Raw genomic sequence first — 19,628 nt, 5'->3', positions numbered from 1 at the left:
GAGCAAATGCAGAAAATTTAAACGATTTCGTAAGAGATTCTACATACACACAGTTTCTCTATACGCAGATAATTAGTCTACGGTTTGCGTGGAATTCTACCAAAGAAGAAAACTGCATCGTCGATAGCCGATATCGCTACGGTGGCCATTGTTGCTTACTAATAGTTAGGAAAACAACACGAAAAGGTAAAGAAGAATTAAGGATCGGGTTCATGGTATATCCGTTTTTCGTCAAAGGTACTTCCAATCGCGCTGCTATGTATGCATGCACGTAAGTATGTATGCATTTATGTATGTAATCTATGATCCATGATTCGTGAATCCGTATTCGAATCGATTAATTCCTGGCGATCTTTGTGGACTCCTTGTTACCGGTGACATGCTCCAGATCGAGGCTGTCGTATTCAAGACCCGCCGTGTTGTCGTAATAGGCGTAATCGTAATCAGATTTTTTTCCAGACTTTGGTCTCGGTGTAGTGGTTGACGGAAGTCTGGTCGTCGACGAGAAAGGCCTTGCTGATCCACTAACGTAACTACTGCTTCTGGCTGTAGTTGAACTTACCGGAGGTCTTTGCGTGTTGCTCGGGTTGTTAAGGTTATTGGGATTGTAGGTGGTTACCGAAGACACTCTCCTAGAACCAGCAGAAGTTTTCTCTTTGTTGAACAATTTATGCGCATTCGAAGTACATTAGGTAGAAGATCGAAAAAAAGATGTTGGTATCTCTGCTACTCTAATTGAAATCGTATATTATTGTAGGGCGCACGAACAAATTGTGATTTACCTCGGCACTGGAGTGGTGGATCTAGGAGTCTCAGCCAGATGGTTGATGCTCGCAGGACTGAAACCGATGCCGACGGAGGACCTTGCTACGTCGTAGTTGCCGGTGCTGGTCTCGCTGTAGTACTTGCCGTTTGTAGAGTCGTAATTGTTATACTGAGTGGCCTTTTTCGGTGCCTTGGTACTCTCATAATACTGTGACGAGCTCTTGCCTGGCTGGCTACTCTTGTCGTAGTACTGTCCATTATCGTGGATCCTGGCTCCTTGGCTCGGACCGTCGTTGGAGACGAATTTATTGGTAGTCGGACTATAGGTGGTGGGCGCGAAGCTGCTGGTGGCGTAACTGGGGAAGTATTTTGTGGTAGCCTGGGAGATGTCCTGCCTGGTGCTGCTTCTGTATTGACCGTTGTTGCCGTTGTAGTTGTCGTAGGCCGTCGTAACGGGTGTGGAGGACTGGTAACTGTTCCCGTTTGTCCGCTGGATGTTGTTGTAACTCCTCTGGTAGTTGGTGTTGTAGTCGTTGGTCTGGTAGTTGGTGCTTGGCTGGACAGTGGTGGGTTGGGCGTACTGGCCGGCGTTGCCGTAGTTCTGATAGTTCTTGTTGTAACTGGTGGGCTTCGCGGTCGTGCTCTGACCGAAGCTTCCAGCATTCTGATTGTAGTTTTGATTGTAATTCTGATTAACGTTTCCGTATGCGTTATAGACGGTAGTCCTCGCGGTGGTGCTGGCCGACTGGAAGCTATAGTTGTCCTGATAGTTGGGCCTGTAGGTCGAGGAGGGCGCCGTATTGTACCTCTGCGCGTTCTGGCCCTGGTTCCTGTTGCCGTTCTCCTGCGGCCTGGCGCTGGTCGTGGGCACGTACCCGGTCACCCGTTGATTATAGTTGTTTCCGCTGTAGAACCCAGTGTAGGTGTTCTGATTGGCTACGGCCGATGAAACGGGCGAGGGGGCGGAAACGGTCGCAGGGGCAGCAGTACTGGAAACGTATTTGCCATTGTCGTTGAATTGCTGCTTCCTGCTGACCTTTCGCACTCCTGGCTTTTGCGTCTTTCTGGCGCCGTCCTCTTCTTTATAGCTCTTTTCACTCTCGTAGTCCTCCTCCTTTCCTCCGTTTCTATTGTTGTAGAAGCTGCCACTGCTGCTGCCTCGCAAGTCTCGATTGCCGTTGCCGTTGCTGTTGCCGTTGTAATTGCTGGGGGATACTCTGTTGAGATTGTTGGCCGAGGAACGAACAGGATCGCTGGTCTCGCTACGCTGCAAATGGTCCTGAGGTTCCGCGTCGCTTCGATAATTGTCGTAGTGAGGGGACTCGAGACCAGAACCGATCCTATACAGGTCGAAGTTGTCGCTGGCGTAGTAAAGGGTGGCAGCCTCGCAGTCCACGTCGTACCAGTCCGCGCAGGTTTGGCTTTCCTGGTCGAACGCCGTGTCGTTCGGGCATAGGAACCTTCGGGACACGGTGGAGAAGGGGAGCTTGGTTAGCTAATTTTATGAAAGCTCGTAGAAACGTAAGTACACCTCCGAGAGCCGCTCGGAATCGGGACATACGTTTAGGGTACGCGTTCTTTCTAGCTTACTTGTAGTCCTGGACGGTGCCTGCGACGGACACGCAGACATGGAACACCTGGCAATCGGTCTCAGGGTCGGCGTAGTAGCTTCCTACGATCTTATTGCGACAGGTGAACGATGTTTCCGGCATGTACTGCTGGGAGTACCTGGGCGGTGGCCGCTGGAGCCCAAGAACACATGCACTTAGCAGGATCATCGACACTGGAATATCAATGCGAAGAAACTAGGTTACCTACAATTCCGATCGTTTAGCAAGGGTTCCTTCGGTATGGCCTTGGTTTTCGAGGGGACAGAGGATGATTCGTTTTTTTTTTTATAGATATAAGTAAGACATGATCACCAAAGAGTGTCGTTATTTTAATCAAATGATATGTCGCCATTCACAATGGTAATTTCGAATTATTTCGGAATAATTGTAAAATGATTTTGGTCGGAGTCCGCACAGGTGCACGAAAAAGAAGACGAGCGAGCAGTAGACGGGAGGGTGGCTTGCGTGGAGGAGTTGTTTCAGCGCCGGATCGTTCCTCGCAGTCGGCAAGCCCACCGTCAACGATCGACTTGTAATTCTGTCGAACGAAATTTCCGATCGAAACAAAGGTCCTCCCGCGCAGAGGGACGGCGTTTCCGGTTCGCATAACCGTTCGAGAAGGCGCGGAAAGAAAAAGACTCTACTCTCCCTTTCGGCGCAACGCCGAGAGTTTCAGGGGCGCCCTATTTGGAGAGAAACTCGCCGGGTGAACGTACCCGTGATCAGGATCGAGCGTCGTCCCATGGCGTCCATCGTTTAGCGGTTCCTCGTAGGATCTCGGTACAGCCCCGTTGGTCTATATAGCTCGGTTAGTCCTTGGGATTCGGTTCGATAATAATGTCACTACGTCTCGTAACGCCGCGCGTGGATCGATACCTTCGCGAAGGGACTCTTGCAGGCGACTGGTGTCGGGAACGTCTCGTCTCGGCCGAGAAGAGGATGCCCACCAAGGAGAACGGTCTCTGGGAGAGGATGGCTCTGGGCCCCCGGCCAGAACGAGTAGGGGCCCCGCGATGCTCCTTTCAGGAGAACGTACACGTGTGATGGGGGTAGAGGACGTAACGCTCCGTTACGTCAGACTCTCGTTTGCCTGGAGTCGGCTCGAAGACGACGAGAAGTCCCTTCTCTCCGAACCGAACCGTGCCGTACCGAGCAACAATTTGCAATTCCCTGACGCCGAATCCCCGCTGAATCTTCGCGGAATCCTCTGCGGTGCCTCTTGCCCGGCGATTTCGCCGACTGGCAGAATTCTTACGATTCGGGGGATCCATAGGGAACGGCGGGCAGAGACCTCGGTCGAGATCTAACCAGATCCGGGCTTATCGAACACGAGATCGCTGGCCCAGCGCGAAATTCGCCAAACCGGTGGAATCTTTGAGGAAGAATGTCTCGTTGCTTGTGCAATCGATTCGTTGGCAAAGAGAGCGTGTGTACTCGAGAAGGAAGAAAGCGAAAGAGAGAGAGAGAGAGAGAAAGAGAGAAGAGTCTCTGCCGCTCGTATTTACCCGCCGATCTTCTAAAGGAGAGTCGATGATTATCGGAGGGGACTCTCGAGGAGGTCGGAGGAACGTGACTCTCCCGTAGGTGCAAATATCGTACCATCTACGAACGGAGGAGCCCGAGACAACTTTCGCCCACCAAGGCTGAGAAGATTCCTAAGAGTTGGCTTGCTACGGCGCGGCATGGCACGGGAGCATCCCGCGTTGACGGGGACCGTGTCCTCGCAGAGAGGACGGGACGGTCATTGAAATATAGAATGGCTCTCGTTAATTAGCCATAGAGCGAGCGTACGCCGAGCGAGACGACACCGCCGCTGGACCAAAGAGGTTCAAGTCTGACCTAGTCGCGCTTCCAAAGCCTGCGGAAGGAGCTGGTGAAATCTTTGAAATTAGGCGAGGAGAATCGAATCTGCGGGGATACGATAACGAATCGGGAGAGCCGTAAGCGAAAGTAACCGGAATCCGTGGTAACCGAGGATCGACGATCGGCGATCGCGAAGATGGATCGCGAGAGGTCTCGATCGCGAGGGCACGACCTCGATCTTCGCAGGTTTCGATCTGCTCGGGTTCGCCGTGTTCCGCGCCGTCGGGCGAATTCCAAAGTGCCGGCGCACGCGATCCAGCGCACCCAGGACGCTCAGGATGCACTTTCGGAGCGCAAAGGTCGGAACTCCGGCTCTTCTCCGCGAGATCGTCCTCGCCGGTACTTGAAAACGGATCGTCGACCCTCCTCGATTACAGACTCTCCTCGACTAGTCTCGGAATCCGAGACGAATCCTCGCGTACGCGGCAGGCGAGCTCCGTTGCGAACCGCTTCGGGATTAGATCGATCGTTGAGAAACGCGTGCTCCTAATCGACCGGATTAGACGAATTCGTGGGGAGGACCGATCCCTCCTTCCCTGTTCGCTCGGCGATCTCTCCTCGATCTATCGAACCGAACGGTGGATTCCCCGTTTGCACAACGTTCTCGGCTTCCGGCTTGTACGCCTACGTTTATAAATAGAGATTCTTCTTGCAGATGTGCCCCGAGGAGAAAGAGTGACAGAGAGAGAGAGAGAGAGAATGCGACATCGTTCGGCGACGGCGACCATTGAACCGGTAAACGGCAAACGGCAACAGGCGGTTGAGGCCGGGGCCGGGGCCGGAGAAAGCTGGGAAGGTCAGAGGTTTGCGGCTTGCGGGCAGATCATCTTTCCACGATGGAATCTCGATGCAGGCAGGCCCGGTCGCGATAACCGTAGCGGCAGCCGACGCCTCCCGGCTAATGATCAATTATCCAGTCGCGACCGTTTAACCGCGGATTCCGCGAGAACTTGTCGACAACCGTAGCAACCTACGGTATCGGTGGTAGCACGCGGAGGTTGCCGAAACAGGCTCGAGACGATCGAGACGATCCATCGATTAAATATTGGTGCGTGAGGCGCGCGCGCGCGCGCGGTCGTCGCGGTTTACGCGACTCGGCTCCGTGATTGCGTAAATCCGTATTGCAAACGGTGCGGGAATCGAGCCGGTATAGAGCGTATGCGCAACTCTCGTGAGAGATTTTCCGCGGTAGGGTCCGCGGACAGATGGTTGCTAATTAGCCGCGGGCTCGATGCTCCGGCATCGCGGCAGGCAACGCGACGCGCCAGGAAAGCCGGGGCCGGTTCTCGCTCCTCGGGCCTCCGAGCGGAGCACGGCGGATATTACCGAGCTGGAGGATCATCGAGGGATCGAACGTCCCCGATCGACGGTTTCTCTATTCCATCGACGACGGGAGCACGCGGAACTCTGCTACCGCGCTCCAGTTCGCGTTCGTGCTGGATTCGCTCGGCCCGCGGGACCATAAATCGTCGATTCGCGGGGAAGACGAAGCTCTCGTCCTTCTACCGCTCGGGACCGCCGAGGACGTTCCCCGAGGATGCTGCGGCACGCTTTCACTCAGAAGCTCGATCGGTCGCGCGGCTCTTGGACGCGGAAACGCGACTCGATTCGTGTCGAGACCGCGGCCGCGTTCGAGAGGCTCGTATAAAGGGACGAAAAGTGTGGCGAGAAGGATAGAGAACGAGATGCGAGCGGCGGATAAGGAGCTCGCGAGGAGAACGCGAACGGTGTTGCGCGCGGAGGACATTGAGAACGATGCCGAAACGGCCGCGTTTCCGCTCGGAAACCAGAGGATAGAACAGATAGTCGTGGGACTCGTGAAAACGGTGCGAAGATCGTTACGGAATTTTTCGAGATCGCCGTTTAATCCGGTGGCGATCGACGATGCACGCGAGAAGACGGGGACGAGAGCGACGCTTTCTGGCTCGAGGAAGCGTTCCTCGACGAGACGCAGCGGAGAGCTCCGGGCAAATAAACGAGCTTTCCCTCGCGGACGCAACAGTTGCGCAATCGGCGCGTCGTCTCGCGTCGCGTCGCCTCGCTGTGTCCAAGATGGTCCGTTTCGTCCTGGATCGGCTCCGCAGGGACTCGAGAGATCCTTCCTATTGGAATATCACGTATCACGCACAATCCATTGTTTGCGCATGAGCAAAAATAGATCAACGTTCTTAGAAGCGATGGAAATTAACACATTGTGTGCGGGTACATTTTACAGCGGAATTGTACCGGGCGTTTTGCGCGTAAATTTAGTTATTCAGTTAAATCTTGATAGATCGAAAATTATTTAATTTTTTAACCAACTTTTCGTATTTTATATTGATATATATATAAATAGAAATATATAAATAACAATCATAAGTATCAAGTATCAATAGTCAGAAAACGTACTAGTACGTGTCTCGCATACAATGTGTTAAGAGAGGAAAATATACACCTCGTATAAATGCTTGGCCTTTGTGGGGCACAAGCATAACAGTCTGGAGTTACGAGAGGACCCGAGTTTTCTTTTCGGGGTTCCAGAAAAGCCAAGGTATAGTTCTAAAACTATACCTTGGTTTGAATATATTGAAACACCCATTTCCAATAGCTCCGATATCCCGGTCCCGAGTCCCGCGATATGGTTTCGCAAAAGCGGCGAAGCGCCGCGTTGAGACCTTTTTTTCTTTTTTTCATTTAGTTACTCTTATTGCTGTAGCGCGAGCTTTCGCTCATTGCTACCCATTTTCTCATCGGAATATTTATATTTCTAATGTAAATTTATATCGGGTCAAATCACATTTATGTTCTAAATATTCTTTCAGTAAATCGTGTCTGTTTATTTAAAACTATGTTAAACTTTTTTCGTAGATTCTTCAACTTTTCGCATTGTTTCATATTTTTGTGTTTCATATTATTCTTTGTAATTCTATATTATTTATTTTCAGGTCTCTCAGCCGCCAAATGAAAGACTTGACGTTGCCCGTCCCCGCCACGCGGAGGCGGACCTGCTATCCACTTCCTAGGTAAATTGTACGTTTCTCAAAAACCATTTTAGCGTAAGTTGTAAATTTATTAACTAGTTCTTTTGAGGATACAAGTTGTTGTTTATCTTCTCTATTGTTTGTGTTTCTAATTAGCTCTCGTCATACCGAAATTCCTCATATTGGCGACAATCGTAAATGCCGCGTTGCGACACCGAGATTTCGCGCTGGACGAGCAGAGGTCCGTTCGTGGTCCACGCGATCTTGGATGGCTATCCGGCACGAGGATGCGTTTCCTGTCGCCGCCTAATTGCCGCGATTGCTTGCCGCCGTTAATCGGCGGAACCCGAAACTTCGGGGAACCCGGAGCGGGCGTCCGAGCAGAGAGAGAGACAGAGAGAGAGAGAGAGAGAGAGAGAGAGAGGGAGGGAGAGAGAGAGAGCCAGGGAGCCGCTCGCTCGAGGTCGGAAGTTCGAGGAGCGAGAGCGCGGCAAGGGAAACGGAGAAGAATGGATCGTTGTCTGCCGCGTCGGCGGCGGCACGATCGACCGACGGCGGATCGGTTCGGATCCGTTGCTCCAGTTTTCTTTGGAAGACAGAGGAACGCGCGACGCGCGCAACAATCGCGTTTCCCAATATTGTTCCCCGGGCCGAACAATCGATACGGTTCCCAAGCCGGAACAACGAACGCCGCCGCGCGAGCATTCCGAGCGAGGGTTTCCGTTTAATCGCGAGCCGTCCGCTTCTTCCCAGGAACTCCCCGTGGAAACACGTTCGACCGCCATCGGAAAATCCGCGCGACCGAACGACGAACGAGCCGCGACGTCGCCGTCGCCGACTTTCACTCGCGATGTCTCGAATCCCCTTGCGGCGTTACTTCGCCGACGATCCATCGGACCTCGGTGCGTACCGTCGATCCTCGAGCAGCGTTGCGTAAACGGCGAACGAGCCGCGAGGACGGGCTCGTCGTGTTCGACGATTACGCGGGCGCGCGAGCCCCTTCGGGCGCACCCTCGGTGCCTCGGGCGGAAACGCGCCGATATCGATCCGAAAGGGGTTAAGGACAGGGACTCGAACACAGTTTGCAGCAGTCTCCGATCGATCGGGGGGATCGGGGAGGATCGAGGGAATCGAGGACAACGCCTTCCACGCCCATTGCGCGGTCCATTGTTCTCGGTCCCTGACTCCGCGGATTTCGATCGTTCCCGGCGACGCGTCGAGAATTCGACGGGATCGAGAAAATCGGCGGCCTCGCCGTACACCGTAGATCCGATCGCTCGGCGATATGGTAAATCGACGACGCGGTTCTGTTAAGGTTCGTCTCCGTGTTCGAAGCATGGAACAGCGCGCGGCCCCGATAAATTCGCTCGTGACGAGGATGATACTGTCGGGAAGACTTCGGTATTCGGTGCGATCGCCGGGGGAGAAGGATGAGGAGGAGGAGGCTCTTCTCTCGTCTTCTCCACGTGAGAAAGTGAAAGCAACGGACGAGCGGGTTCGAGGCGTCGCGGTCGACTCGTCGTCGTCTTCCACGAGAGCGAGAGCGCGGAGCAGAGTGCCGGCGAGGGCTCCCCGGGGGCACCTTGAGACGCTCTGGAACCGCAATCCTCCGCGGAAATCGAGCCGCTTGCGAAAATTTCGGGCGGGCGGGCATAATAACAATCATCGCGACGTTCGTTTCCGCGCTTCCGCGTTTCCGACGCCGCTACTTTATGAATATAATTAACGGGCACGGCAACGCGGCGCGCCGCTTCTTAATTGCACGCTCGCTACTAGCGGATTGCGACATCTCGTGAGCGCGAGCAATTCCGTGCGAAAAGCGGAATTATCCGCTCATCAACGCGATATAAGCTGGCACCGTCGCTACGCGCGCGCGTTACGTAAGGCCGAGGAGGAGCGCGTTCGATGCGTGGTCCCGGCTTAGTCGTCCTCTCGGGCCGCGAGCGAATCGATTCGATCCTTAGCGCCGCGGGGACAAAGATGCGAGGCGGACGATTGCGCAATCGCTTTTACTCGGACACTCGCGTCGCGCCGCGTCATCCGCCATAGCCTTGCCTTGCCGCGCGAGAACGCGCGAGGGGCATCGACACCTTGTACCTCGCTCGGCGGCTGGCCACGCGGTTTGCATCTCCGCGTTGCTTTCTATTTTCCAGCAACCTGCCTGATTACGTTTCGAGCGGATTCCGATGGACAGGCGACTCGCCTTTTTCCACTCGCGATATGTGTGCCATCTCCGCGCATCGCCGTGCCGAGTACCGCGAGAGTAATGCGCGCTGGGATCAATTTTTACGCGCGTTACCGTCGAAATTCGCGGTACATCGATACAGCATCGCAACGGCTGGAACAACGATCGTGCAACTCGAAACTTTCGCTCGCTACACACCGTTCGAATAATCCGTTTTTTAATTGGCCTCGCGGACATGAAATTCCACTGTCTTCGATTCGAATCGAGCCACGGAACACGGTTGAAATTTCTCGGGCGAAACGCTTCTGCGGGCGATCGATGCCGCGAGAGCTGCCCGAGCTCGGATTCGAACGAAACGAGACGCGATTTCGTTTCGCCCGGTGAATCCCACGAGCCCCGTTCTCGTTCGAGTCATTTTCAAGCCGGGGCCGAGAAATGTCGGGAACAAAGGTCACCGGCGACGGATTGGCCAAGCGGCGTCGTTCGTCCAAAGGTCGGTCGCGACGAGCCCTTACGGCTCTCGGCCGTGCCGATTAGCGGCGATTCGCGCGGGTGGCCGAGCGAGTTGCGCGATCCAGCGGCGGAGGACACCGTTATCCGGAGGATGATCGCGGCTGTTTCGAAACGGATTTACCTTGTTCGGGGATCGGTCTGCGTGTCCGCGATCGCCGGTCACGCACCAGCCGCTGCACCGGCAAACTTTCGTATCGGAACCTTGAGCCACGCGGGGGCGAAGCCAGGAAGAGGACCAACAAGCAGAACCAGAAGCAACGGCAGAAGAGAACCGATCGGAGGAAGTAGTAATTGCCGCGTCGCGGGGGCCCTCGATCGAGGGGGGGGGACCCCGTAGCCGTATCCTGGAATAATCGCGGGGCCGTTACGTTTTTCGTGGGAGGCAGCCACGTGTGGGATTTCACACCGGGCTCGCACAATCGTTTTATTATGTTGCCCGGTGTACGCGGATCCCGTAATTGTTGGTAAAGCGGCCCCCCCTCCGCTCGCTGTCCTCCGTTCCCTCCGTAACGTCCCGCGTAACTCGGCGTCGTCGTCGTCATCGTTCCCGTTCCCGTTCCCGTTCCCACTCGCCGAGGAGGTCGCATTTTTCGCGGTGTCTTCCGCCAGGAAGCGGTCTCGTTGCGCAATGGCGAGTCGGTGCTTTCTTTCCCCCCGCCGCGGGGAAAATACCCCTCGAACGCTCGGCCGTCGCAGATTTTCGGCGTCTGCGAACATTTGGATCGGATGGGAAGGGAAACGGTTGGAGGATACGACGCGCGGTATGCGCGAACCGAACGGAATGGTAAACAGTCACGGTTGGGACTACGCGGGTTCTGCGGTTCGCAGAATTTTCATTGACTCGGGGTTCAGGTACGATGCATCTCCATCGATCCCTGAATGCACAACCTTTCGAAGCGAGTCAGCGAGCATCGGAGGAGTTACATCTAAATGCCAGAGGAGTAACATCACGCCGTGTTGCTCATTGATCTCGGACGCTGGATCGTGCACCCGCGGCTGGCATCGGTTTCTCTCTTTCCGACTTTTCTAATACCTTCTTCGTCTTCTTCTCCGTCTTTCTCTTTCGCGAAATGTTAATGAGAGGAAAAGAACCAAGGATGCGAGGATTTTTATTCCTTGGGCTGCGCCGTTGCGGTTGAAGTGATTACACGGACGCCCGCATCATCGTGTTCTTTTCCATCTGCTGAAAACACCACCTCCTTCCTACCACATTTCTCAGCGCGATGCGCTCGCTTCTTTTTTTTTGTGCGGTTTTCTGCACGCTCGAAACTTTCTGGCTGTGCAATTAAATCCGGTCTAGATCGCATGGACACGATTCAATTCAGATTTTCACTTGCACAGCGAGAATGCATCTCTAAAAAACGCGTCTATCGTAAACAGAAAACTTCCAACTGTTTCTTTCGCGGAACAACTGATTGTGCGATATGTATCACGGGCGTAATTACCGTGAATGGCAACGATTTCTAGGAACATGCCCATTACGGTTGTTTGCATACTCGAGCCATGATTAATTAGTTTTAAATTATTTTCAGCTTTGTGTTTCAATGCCGAATTTTCGAACGAATGATTCGTGCCGCTTTTCCTATAAGGAATCGCATAAATTACGGCACGATTTTTCTGCTGCTCCCAAATGACCGAATAGCGTCACTCAAATACAACGGCAAAACGCCCAAACTGTTGGCCAGATTAATTCGATAATGTCACGCTAGATGGCCCGCCCACCATGTTCAACAGACGGACGTAGATGAAATCGTAAAACTTTACTTTATTTACATTTTAAATTTAATTTTATAATTAGTATAAAATAATTTTATCCATTACAATATTATCTCATAAAATTAATTTAAACTAATTTTTGAAACAATTCACAAAAAATAAACTTTACTTTATTTATATTTTGCATTTAATTTTATAATTAGTATAAAATAATTCTATCCATTAAAATATTACTTCACACAATCAATTTAATTTTACATAAATAAAATAACATAATTTACTTAGTTCATTCAACCTATCACAATAAATTAACCTTTAAATTTTAACTTAATTCAGTTTTTCTACTTTACTTTTCTACTCAATTTTTATTATTGACTACGTTTGTTAATCGTGTTAATAACATTTTTGCCGTCTTTTAAATACTAATTCAATTGTAACATTGTTTACTACCAACGAGTAATTCAATTGAAAATAAATCTTCTTGGGGAGAAACGTATATATCAAATAGGAATTAATATTGACTCAATACTTAAAAGGCGACAAAAACGTTATTAACACGATTCACAAACGTAATCAATATTAACCTTTAACGGTCCTATGTCGAGTTACACTCGACATCACTTTGTGTACACTGGTACGGATTTGTGAATCCAGCGCGAACCTGCTGGAATGAAACGGTGAAGAGCGCCCGGTCCGCAAAGGGTTAAAAATTGTATCTAAAGTAGAAAAACTGATTTATCTACGTCCGCCTGGAGAATATGGCTGGCGTGCCACCTAGCGTGACATTTTCGAATTAGTTTAACCAACACAGTTTGGACGTTTTGCCGCTGCATTGGAGTGGCGCTATTTGGTCATTTAGGAGCAGCAGAAAATTCGTGCCGGAATGTATACGGTTTCTTATAAGAAAATCGGCACGAATCATTCGTTCGAAAATTCGGTATTGGAACACAAAACTGAAAATAATTTAAAAATAATTAATCGTGGCTCGTATATGCAAACAACTATAATAGACACGTTGCTAGAAATCCATTCACGTTGCGTAATGATAAAAGTGCACATATAATTACGCCTGTAATACGAAACACCAAAATCTTGGAGTTTGCTGTTTACGGCACGCGAGACGCTCAAACTTTTAGCCAAAATCGATCGTTGGTTGATTAAACGCGCTTGATTAAAATATGTCAGTTACTATCTTTATTCAATAAATATAATATTACATCGTAACATAAGGAATATATCCTAGTGTGATGGTGTGTGATTCTGCAAATATATATCTATATGTATATACACATTAACAGACACCCGACAGCCGCGCGCGTGCTTTTGTGTGTTTGTGTGTGAGTGAGTGTTTGAGAGTGTGTGTGTGTGTGTGTGTGTGTGTGCAGATGTGTATACATATATCATCTTTAATATAGATCTTTCTTTTCTAGAGACAGCACAAAACACATAGTATGGTACAGTATCGTTACAAGGGGCAGTTACGAATTTCCGACGATCCTCTTAACGTTTCGAATGGTTCTTTTTCCGAAGCCATGTAATTAAGATGCGTGCTACTGGTTTCTGCTAATCGCTCCACCCGCTGTTCGACGATGTTAAAGCCGACGAAACAATATTCCCTTCGTCCCACGAGTACAATCGAAACTATTTCAAGAAAATCATTCGTAATCTTTCTCTACCCACGGCTACATCGAAAACAGTTTACAGTTTCGTTTGCCTCTTGTCCTAAGAACATGACTCGGCTCTCGCGCGTATCGTACGACTGCCCCCCTCCCCCCGTAATTAATCTATTATTTACAAGAGTCAGTCGTACAGTGAACGCTTCGTCGAACCGGAAACGCTTGTCGAGAGGACAGGGGCCGGCGCGTCGGCGGGGCTAGATCCAAGACGAGTTCATCGGGTAAAAGATTTCGTTAACACCTTAACCGCAGGTCCCTAGATTGCTTACACCTAAACACCAGAAACGAGAAAGCATAGAAATAATCGTACTCTACACCGTATAAATCGCGTTTCGGATAATACCTTTGTCGTATTTCCGCGTTTACCGTCGATAAGGCGTTAACATCGGTGGATCACCCGCTGTGGCGACTGCTCTCGTTGGCAAAAGTAAAAAATAGGTACTTTCTGCCTGGCTGGCTAGCTGGCTGATGCAGCCAGCTCTCTGACTTTAACTAAACAATTGTGTCCCCGCGAGAATTGGAAGAGCTTTTTTAAGATCCGTCATCCTCGAAGATGACAGTTTCCACCTTCGTGTTAGGGGGTGGCGGGAAGAGAGAGAGAAAGAGAGAGAGAGAGAGAGAGAGAGAGAGAGAGAGAGAGAGAGGGAGGGGAGAAAGAGTCCCCGAGTAAAACGTTTCACATATGAAAATAGGTGTATACCATTTACATTTTGTATCCCCCTATCACAATATACTGTCTAAGATAAAGGTCGTGGCTTGATATGTACAATATATTCATGTATATGTATATGTTTTTCAGGGTGTCTCCGACAAAACGATATCACCCGGACATTTGCTCTTGCGAAACAGTGCGAACTTGTCTCGCGTCACGTTGTCAAATATCCGGACAAGACCATTTAATCGAGACGGACGCGTGTCGCCCGTGGAATGGTTCATTTCGCTCGATCGGGGTTGGCAAACCTCCCGTAGATCTCCGCAACGCTCGATCCTGATTTCTCGCGTGTCAGCTCTACTCAAAGAAACAGACTTACGGAGACCAGTCGCGCAAACTATTTTATCCTCGCCCGATGCTCTGTATCAAGTCAAATGATCCATTCCCAGCGAATCGCGTTTACAGTATTCTCCTTCATCTTCGTGGGACAGTCGTTCTCTACGGCTTTGTACAAGTTCAAGGGCTTCTAAATGCAGCACTTGGATCGTTTGATTTTCTCAGTCTATGTAACCACGGGTCCTTCGACGCCCGACTCCCACCGCGGAGGTGTCAGTGGTGTTTTTACGAATGATAATTGACAATCAGCAGTCGACAGACGGCTAGAGTCGGCAGTGGGCAGAAACGTTCGAACGATGATTTCGTCGAGCCGAGCAAAGTTTTCGGAGGCACGCGAGACAACGGCACATCGAGTTCGGAGGACAGCGAGCACGGTTTCTCATCTCTGCGGAACTCCCTTCTCCCCTCTTTATCGCTCGCTCTCTCTCTCTCTCTCTCTCTTTTTCTCGCTTTATCTTTCTCTCTCCCCCGCCTGCGAGCTCTCCATCGTTGTCCCCAACCTAGGGGAAATTGAGAACGAGGGCATAGAGCATGGTAGTAAACTGTATGTGGTCCTTCGAGCCGGATATTGTACGAAGTGCTGTGTCTGCAAGATACATATATTAACTAAGTGACTAGTGAAGAGTTAACCATCATTCAAGCGCAGCATCCTTGAAATCGTTGTCGTCCGAATCCAAGTGTCGTTCCATCAGATGACACGGGTTTAATCATACCTTAAAGCGGTTCGGATTACAACTACCTGCCACAGACGCGCCAGGAGTCCAAATTCAGCTATGTGCCAAGGAAGTACAAGAAGTCGCTTTGCCAAGTTTAAGGAGCTCAAGGAATTCATTGAGGCCATCTTCGTCATCCAACTTCGTACAATTTCGTTGTGGATTCGAGTGCCGGAGGGTTGATGGCACGGGAGATGGAATGGGCAGAGAAAGGGAGCGCAGCCCCAGCTTTGGATACGTGGGGATAGGGGGTACAGGTCCGAATCAAGGACTTCCGGCTCGGAGTTACTGGCCGGCAGCAGTACTATCTGGATCGACAAACACGACTTTTTGTATCACCAGCAACATCAACAATACATCCACGCGTCTCTTCATTGTATAGTTACTAAGTTTGAAAATATATGTATCGCACATTAACTATCGGGCACCGTTTTAACCGTTCCCGAAGTGACGGATGCCGAGAATCGATATATCGAGACTCCCATCCAAGCACATACAGTCTGTACAGTGTCGTTTACGCTATTTACACGTAACAATAGAAAAAGAGTGTTGCAACGATCGGCGGACCGTGGATCTCTGCGACTTGGTAGACGAATCGCGATGCTTGCGCAGAGTACTGCGGTCGAATGAGAATTAAAAAAAGAATCGTTCTGCCAGGCGATAGAGACAAGAAGGGCAGTGTGTGCTCGTAGCAGTTTGCAGCGAATGCGCATCTCGCCGTCAGCTAGGCCTGACGATTCCCGGCGCGTCTAGCTCCGAGAAGCGGGCTTAAGATCATTGAACGAAGTTCACGTTGAAGGTGCTCACTTCCATGGCTTTGAGGCCGACCTCCTGCAGACCGTCCTTCAATCTCTGCATGGTCTTGGTTCCGGTGAGGGAGGTCTGGGTGACGTTCAGATTGGTCAGCTTGAAGAACGACGTTCCCTGGGTGATCTTGTCCGTTAGGGGACAGTGTTTCATGGCGACGTCGACGCCGACCGAGCAGCTGTAGCCCTGCCTGTGCAACACCATTAGCGCGCTGTTCACGGGGAAGTTTGGCAGCTTCTGGTCGTGATTGGTCCTCAGGTTGAGAAGGTGAAGGTCGCACGGGAAACTCTGGCTGAGCAGCCGGATCTCCGGAGCCATGCTGATCTCGGACTCGGTACCGTCCACCACGAACATGTTCACCGGGTAGTTGAGCGCGTTGCTCAGGTGATTGGCGAACAAGGAGGGCTTCGAGTGCTTCTCCTTCTCGCCGGCGACGATGTCCTCGAGCAACAGCCAGTGCTTGATCACGGTCCTGCGGTTGTCCAGCAGGCCTTCGCCCATCCCCCGCGAATCGTCGTACAGGGTCCTTCTGTCGAGCATCACCTCCAGCCATCCGGGCTGGTAGCTGGCGGCCCCTTGACAGTGGTTCACCAGCAGGGTCAGTCTGTGGCTGGTGTCCTCGATGTAGGCCATCGTGGTGATGGGAAAGTAGTTGCCCTCTATGCCGATCCTCTCTATCTTGGTTCGTCTAATCATCTGGTGGCCGTTCAGATCGGTGTAGAACTCCGGCGGATCGCCGTTCAGTATATCCGTTTGCAACCGCATGAACATCTCCGTTTCTCTGTTTTTCGGCGGTGTCTCGAAGTCGACGATGTTTCTCAGGTATATGGCTTCCGCCAGTCCCCCCTCCCTGTGATAAATGGCCACGTGGTGGGTCAACAGTTTACCGTATTCGACGGTCAGCCGGGAGCTCAGTGTGCCGCTGACGATGTAGATCTTCTGATGAGGCGTGTAGGCTTCGAGGACGTCCTTGTCGGTATCCCTGAGATTCGGGTCCGGCATAAAGAGGTACGCGCCGCTATGGAACTGCGCGGACGTGTACGCGGCGAACTGTATCGCGCACTGCATGATCTTGCCGGTCGCCTTCTTGGTCACTCTCTTGAGGAACCCGGTCTGGCCGTCGAACAGCAGCTTCATCCTCTGGTTCTCGAGCTGAACGTCGCCCACCTGCATCGGCTTTACGGGGAACACGTTGTCCTTGCCGCAACGACTGCAGTACACCGTCGAAATCGCTTCGACCGGCACCTTGTCGATCTGCTCGAGGTGGTAGGTCACTATGGCCAAGGGCTTCAGCTCCACCACGAACAGCAGCACGTAGACGTCGTGGGTGATGCTTGTTGCGTTCATCACCGGAGCTATCTGATAGGGGATCGGGTTCTTTCGCGGGTCCAGTACCCTGATCTTGTAGGAGGTCACCTTCAGACTGATCACCTCCTGCCTCGGCTGCGCCAGAGGATTGAACAGAACGATCCTCTTGGTCTCCTGACCGGTCACGCCGATCGGTATCTTCTTCGGCAGCTTCTCGTAGCTGTCCCTGTCCGATTCGGCCAACACGTAGACGGAGTTTTGCTTGGTGGTGGTCCCGGCCAACGATTGGATCACGAAGCTCTGCAGGCTGGTGGTATCGGAAATCGATTCGAACAGCTTCAGAGCGTAATCCTTCATGACGAACGACTTCGATGTACCCGTGATGGCGTCGTGGTGCTGGAACAGTCCCAGGTTTCGCCTGGCCTTGACCAGCTTCTCGAAGTAGGTCTCGTACAGCACAAAGTCTTTCCCGGACTGCTTCGCCACGTTCAACGCGATCGTGTACAGGATCTCGGCCGAACGGAGGTTCGCTTCCAGCTCCCGGTCCAGTATCTTCATATACGGTCTCGTGGTGAAGTATCCGCTCCAGTAGGCCGGCCTGCCCTCGCTGAATATATCCGAGTAGACGAAGAAGTCGCCCTGCAGCGTCGGGAACGTCGCCACGCGCTTTCTGATCTCCCGGAAATAGTCCTTCGGCGTTCCGAACACTATCTCCGCGTTGTACTCTTCACGGCGACTGTTTATGTAGTCCATCAGGATCTTGTAGTTGGTGTACTGCTGGTCCCACTCCACCGCGTGGTCGTACCTGAAACATCGAGACACACGTTGGAGAGAATTCGTGGCTTGGACAATCGGTAACGGTATTTATAATTTTGGCATCACGATAACAATGAAGCGAACCGAAAGTCATCTCCCAGAGGCATGAGGACGACGTTGTGGGAGAACAGGGATCCCGTGCGGGAGTACTGTTCCAGAAGCAGCTCGGCCAACGGCTTGACGTTGTTGGGCGTGATCTCGACCGCCCTGACCGAGTACTCCGTGTACTCGCCCCGGATCTTCCGGAAATCAAAACTGAGACACACGTGGGGATGAGGGCCGCACGAGTGCTTGATGTTGTAGATGTCGAACGGCTGGTTGTGGGTGAGCATGTCGGCGTCGCCGGTCTGGTCCCAGGGCTGCAGCCACATGAAGTCACCGTACTGCTTCTTCGCGAACCACTGCTTCCACGCGTAGTGGATCCTCTGGATCACGGTGCCGGAAGCTCCCGACGCCTTCAGGAAGTAGGGGATCGTGCCCCCGTGGCCGAACGGGTCTACGGACCAGCCGGATTCCGGGACCACGTCCAGGTTCGTCTTGAGCCACTGGTGACCTGAAAGTTACACCGATTCGTTAATTCAACCAATCCCGGCAGAACCATTTTCAAAATGTACGAACATATATCAATGTATGTTGCATTAATACATGCTCCGTAATATTATTCGCACGCGTTTCACGCTATTTCATTCTCGGTGCTCGCAGCAGAAATTTCCACGCTCCGAAATGATTTCGTTCCGCGCGCGTTTTGATCGAGCGTTATTATTCGGTGGGTAGATCTCGTCTTCGCGGTATTCTCCGCGCTGAATCCGGTTTCTTTTCAGCGTGTTCAGCAGTGTTCGGGTAACACGCTCCGCTGGCTCTTTTCGAGCGGTCGAGAAGGAAAAGACAGCGGAACACCGCATTCCCCGACGCGAAACGATAGAACGTTCTTCTCGTTAAATTCGAAGGATAGAGGTTTCCGTCGTTCGTGCTGGCCGTCGCGATCGCGGAATATTTATCGTGGCCCGGGCAAATATACTGCGGGTGTTCATTTAAACGGACACGGTTCAGGGAACAACGAATACACCTCCTCGAAAACAGGCGCACCGTCGCGTCGCCGTCTGCATCCCGACGGCCCTGGATAAACGCCGGTGGAAAAAAACGTTGCAGTAAAGACGATAATTATCTTGTATGCCTTCGATTTACACGTTCGCTGCTACGGAACCGGTGGGGAAAGAAACGTTCGTTCGCGGCCGAAATTCCGCGGGAAAGATCGCAGTTACTGTTCGAAAAAAATTCGCCCGGCCGGACAGGAGTTTCGCGGAAAAAATATTGAGTCGGAAGCTCGCGGAAAATTGGTCGCGGAGAGCGCTTAGGACGGTCGAATTAGCGCGGCGCGCGCGGGCACCGGAGGCAAATATCAATTCGGCTCGGCGGCGGAGGAGGGGGGGTAGGGTGCGTTGTTGCGAGGACGCCGCGCGTCGAGCGGAATATCCCACGTGCGGCCGCGGCTGTGCACGGACCTGTGCAGTTACAGGTGCGATAAATCGCGAACGGAGAGAACCCGGAACGCGGGTCTCTATCCCGTGGCAACGAATCTGGATTAACTCCCGACTGTTGTACGGGGTCGGACACGATTGTTCTGGTCGGCGAGGAATGCGAAGCCTGG

The 19,628-nt window shown here is 51.9% G+C and overlaps 2 protein-coding genes across 2 annotated transcripts in view; both read right to left on the bottom strand.

Moving 5' to 3' along the window:
• Window positions 1-265: 265 nt before the first annotated feature.
• On the bottom strand, window positions 266-3,128 carry LOC144472766 (uncharacterized). Its single transcript, XM_078186099.1, has 4 exons — window positions 3,092-3,128; window positions 2,356-2,548; window positions 783-2,225; window positions 266-632 (listed from the first exon to the last, which is right to left on the bottom strand). Exons 1-4 carry the CDS (start codon window positions 3,126-3,128, stop codon window positions 338-340), a joined length of 1,968 nt encoding a protein of 655 aa, XP_078042225.1. The 3' UTR covers window positions 266-337.
• Window positions 3,129-12,789: 9,661 nt separating this feature from the next.
• Alpha-man-iib (alpha-Mannosidase class II b) overlaps window positions 12,790-19,628 on the bottom strand; it is a 47,424-nt gene continuing 40,585 nt past the window's right edge. The window contains exons 4-5 of the mRNA XM_078184632.1: window positions 18,065-18,537; window positions 12,790-17,969 (exon numbers count right to left, since the gene is read on the bottom strand). Coding sequence (XP_078040758.1) covers window positions 15,824-17,969; window positions 18,065-18,537 — 2,619 coding nt within the window. The 3' untranslated portion in view covers window positions 12,790-15,823. The remainder of the gene's footprint in view (window positions 17,970-18,064; window positions 18,538-19,628) is intronic.

The sequence above is a fragment of the Augochlora pura genome, chromosome 7, assembly GCF_028453695.1.
Source record: "Augochlora pura isolate Apur16 chromosome 7, APUR_v2.2.1, whole genome shotgun sequence".
Taxonomy (NCBI): domain Eukaryota; kingdom Metazoa; phylum Arthropoda; class Insecta; order Hymenoptera; family Halictidae; genus Augochlora; species Augochlora pura.
The sequence above is the reverse complement of the archived record's forward strand: the minus strand, read 5'-3'. Positions and strand labels throughout refer to the sequence as shown.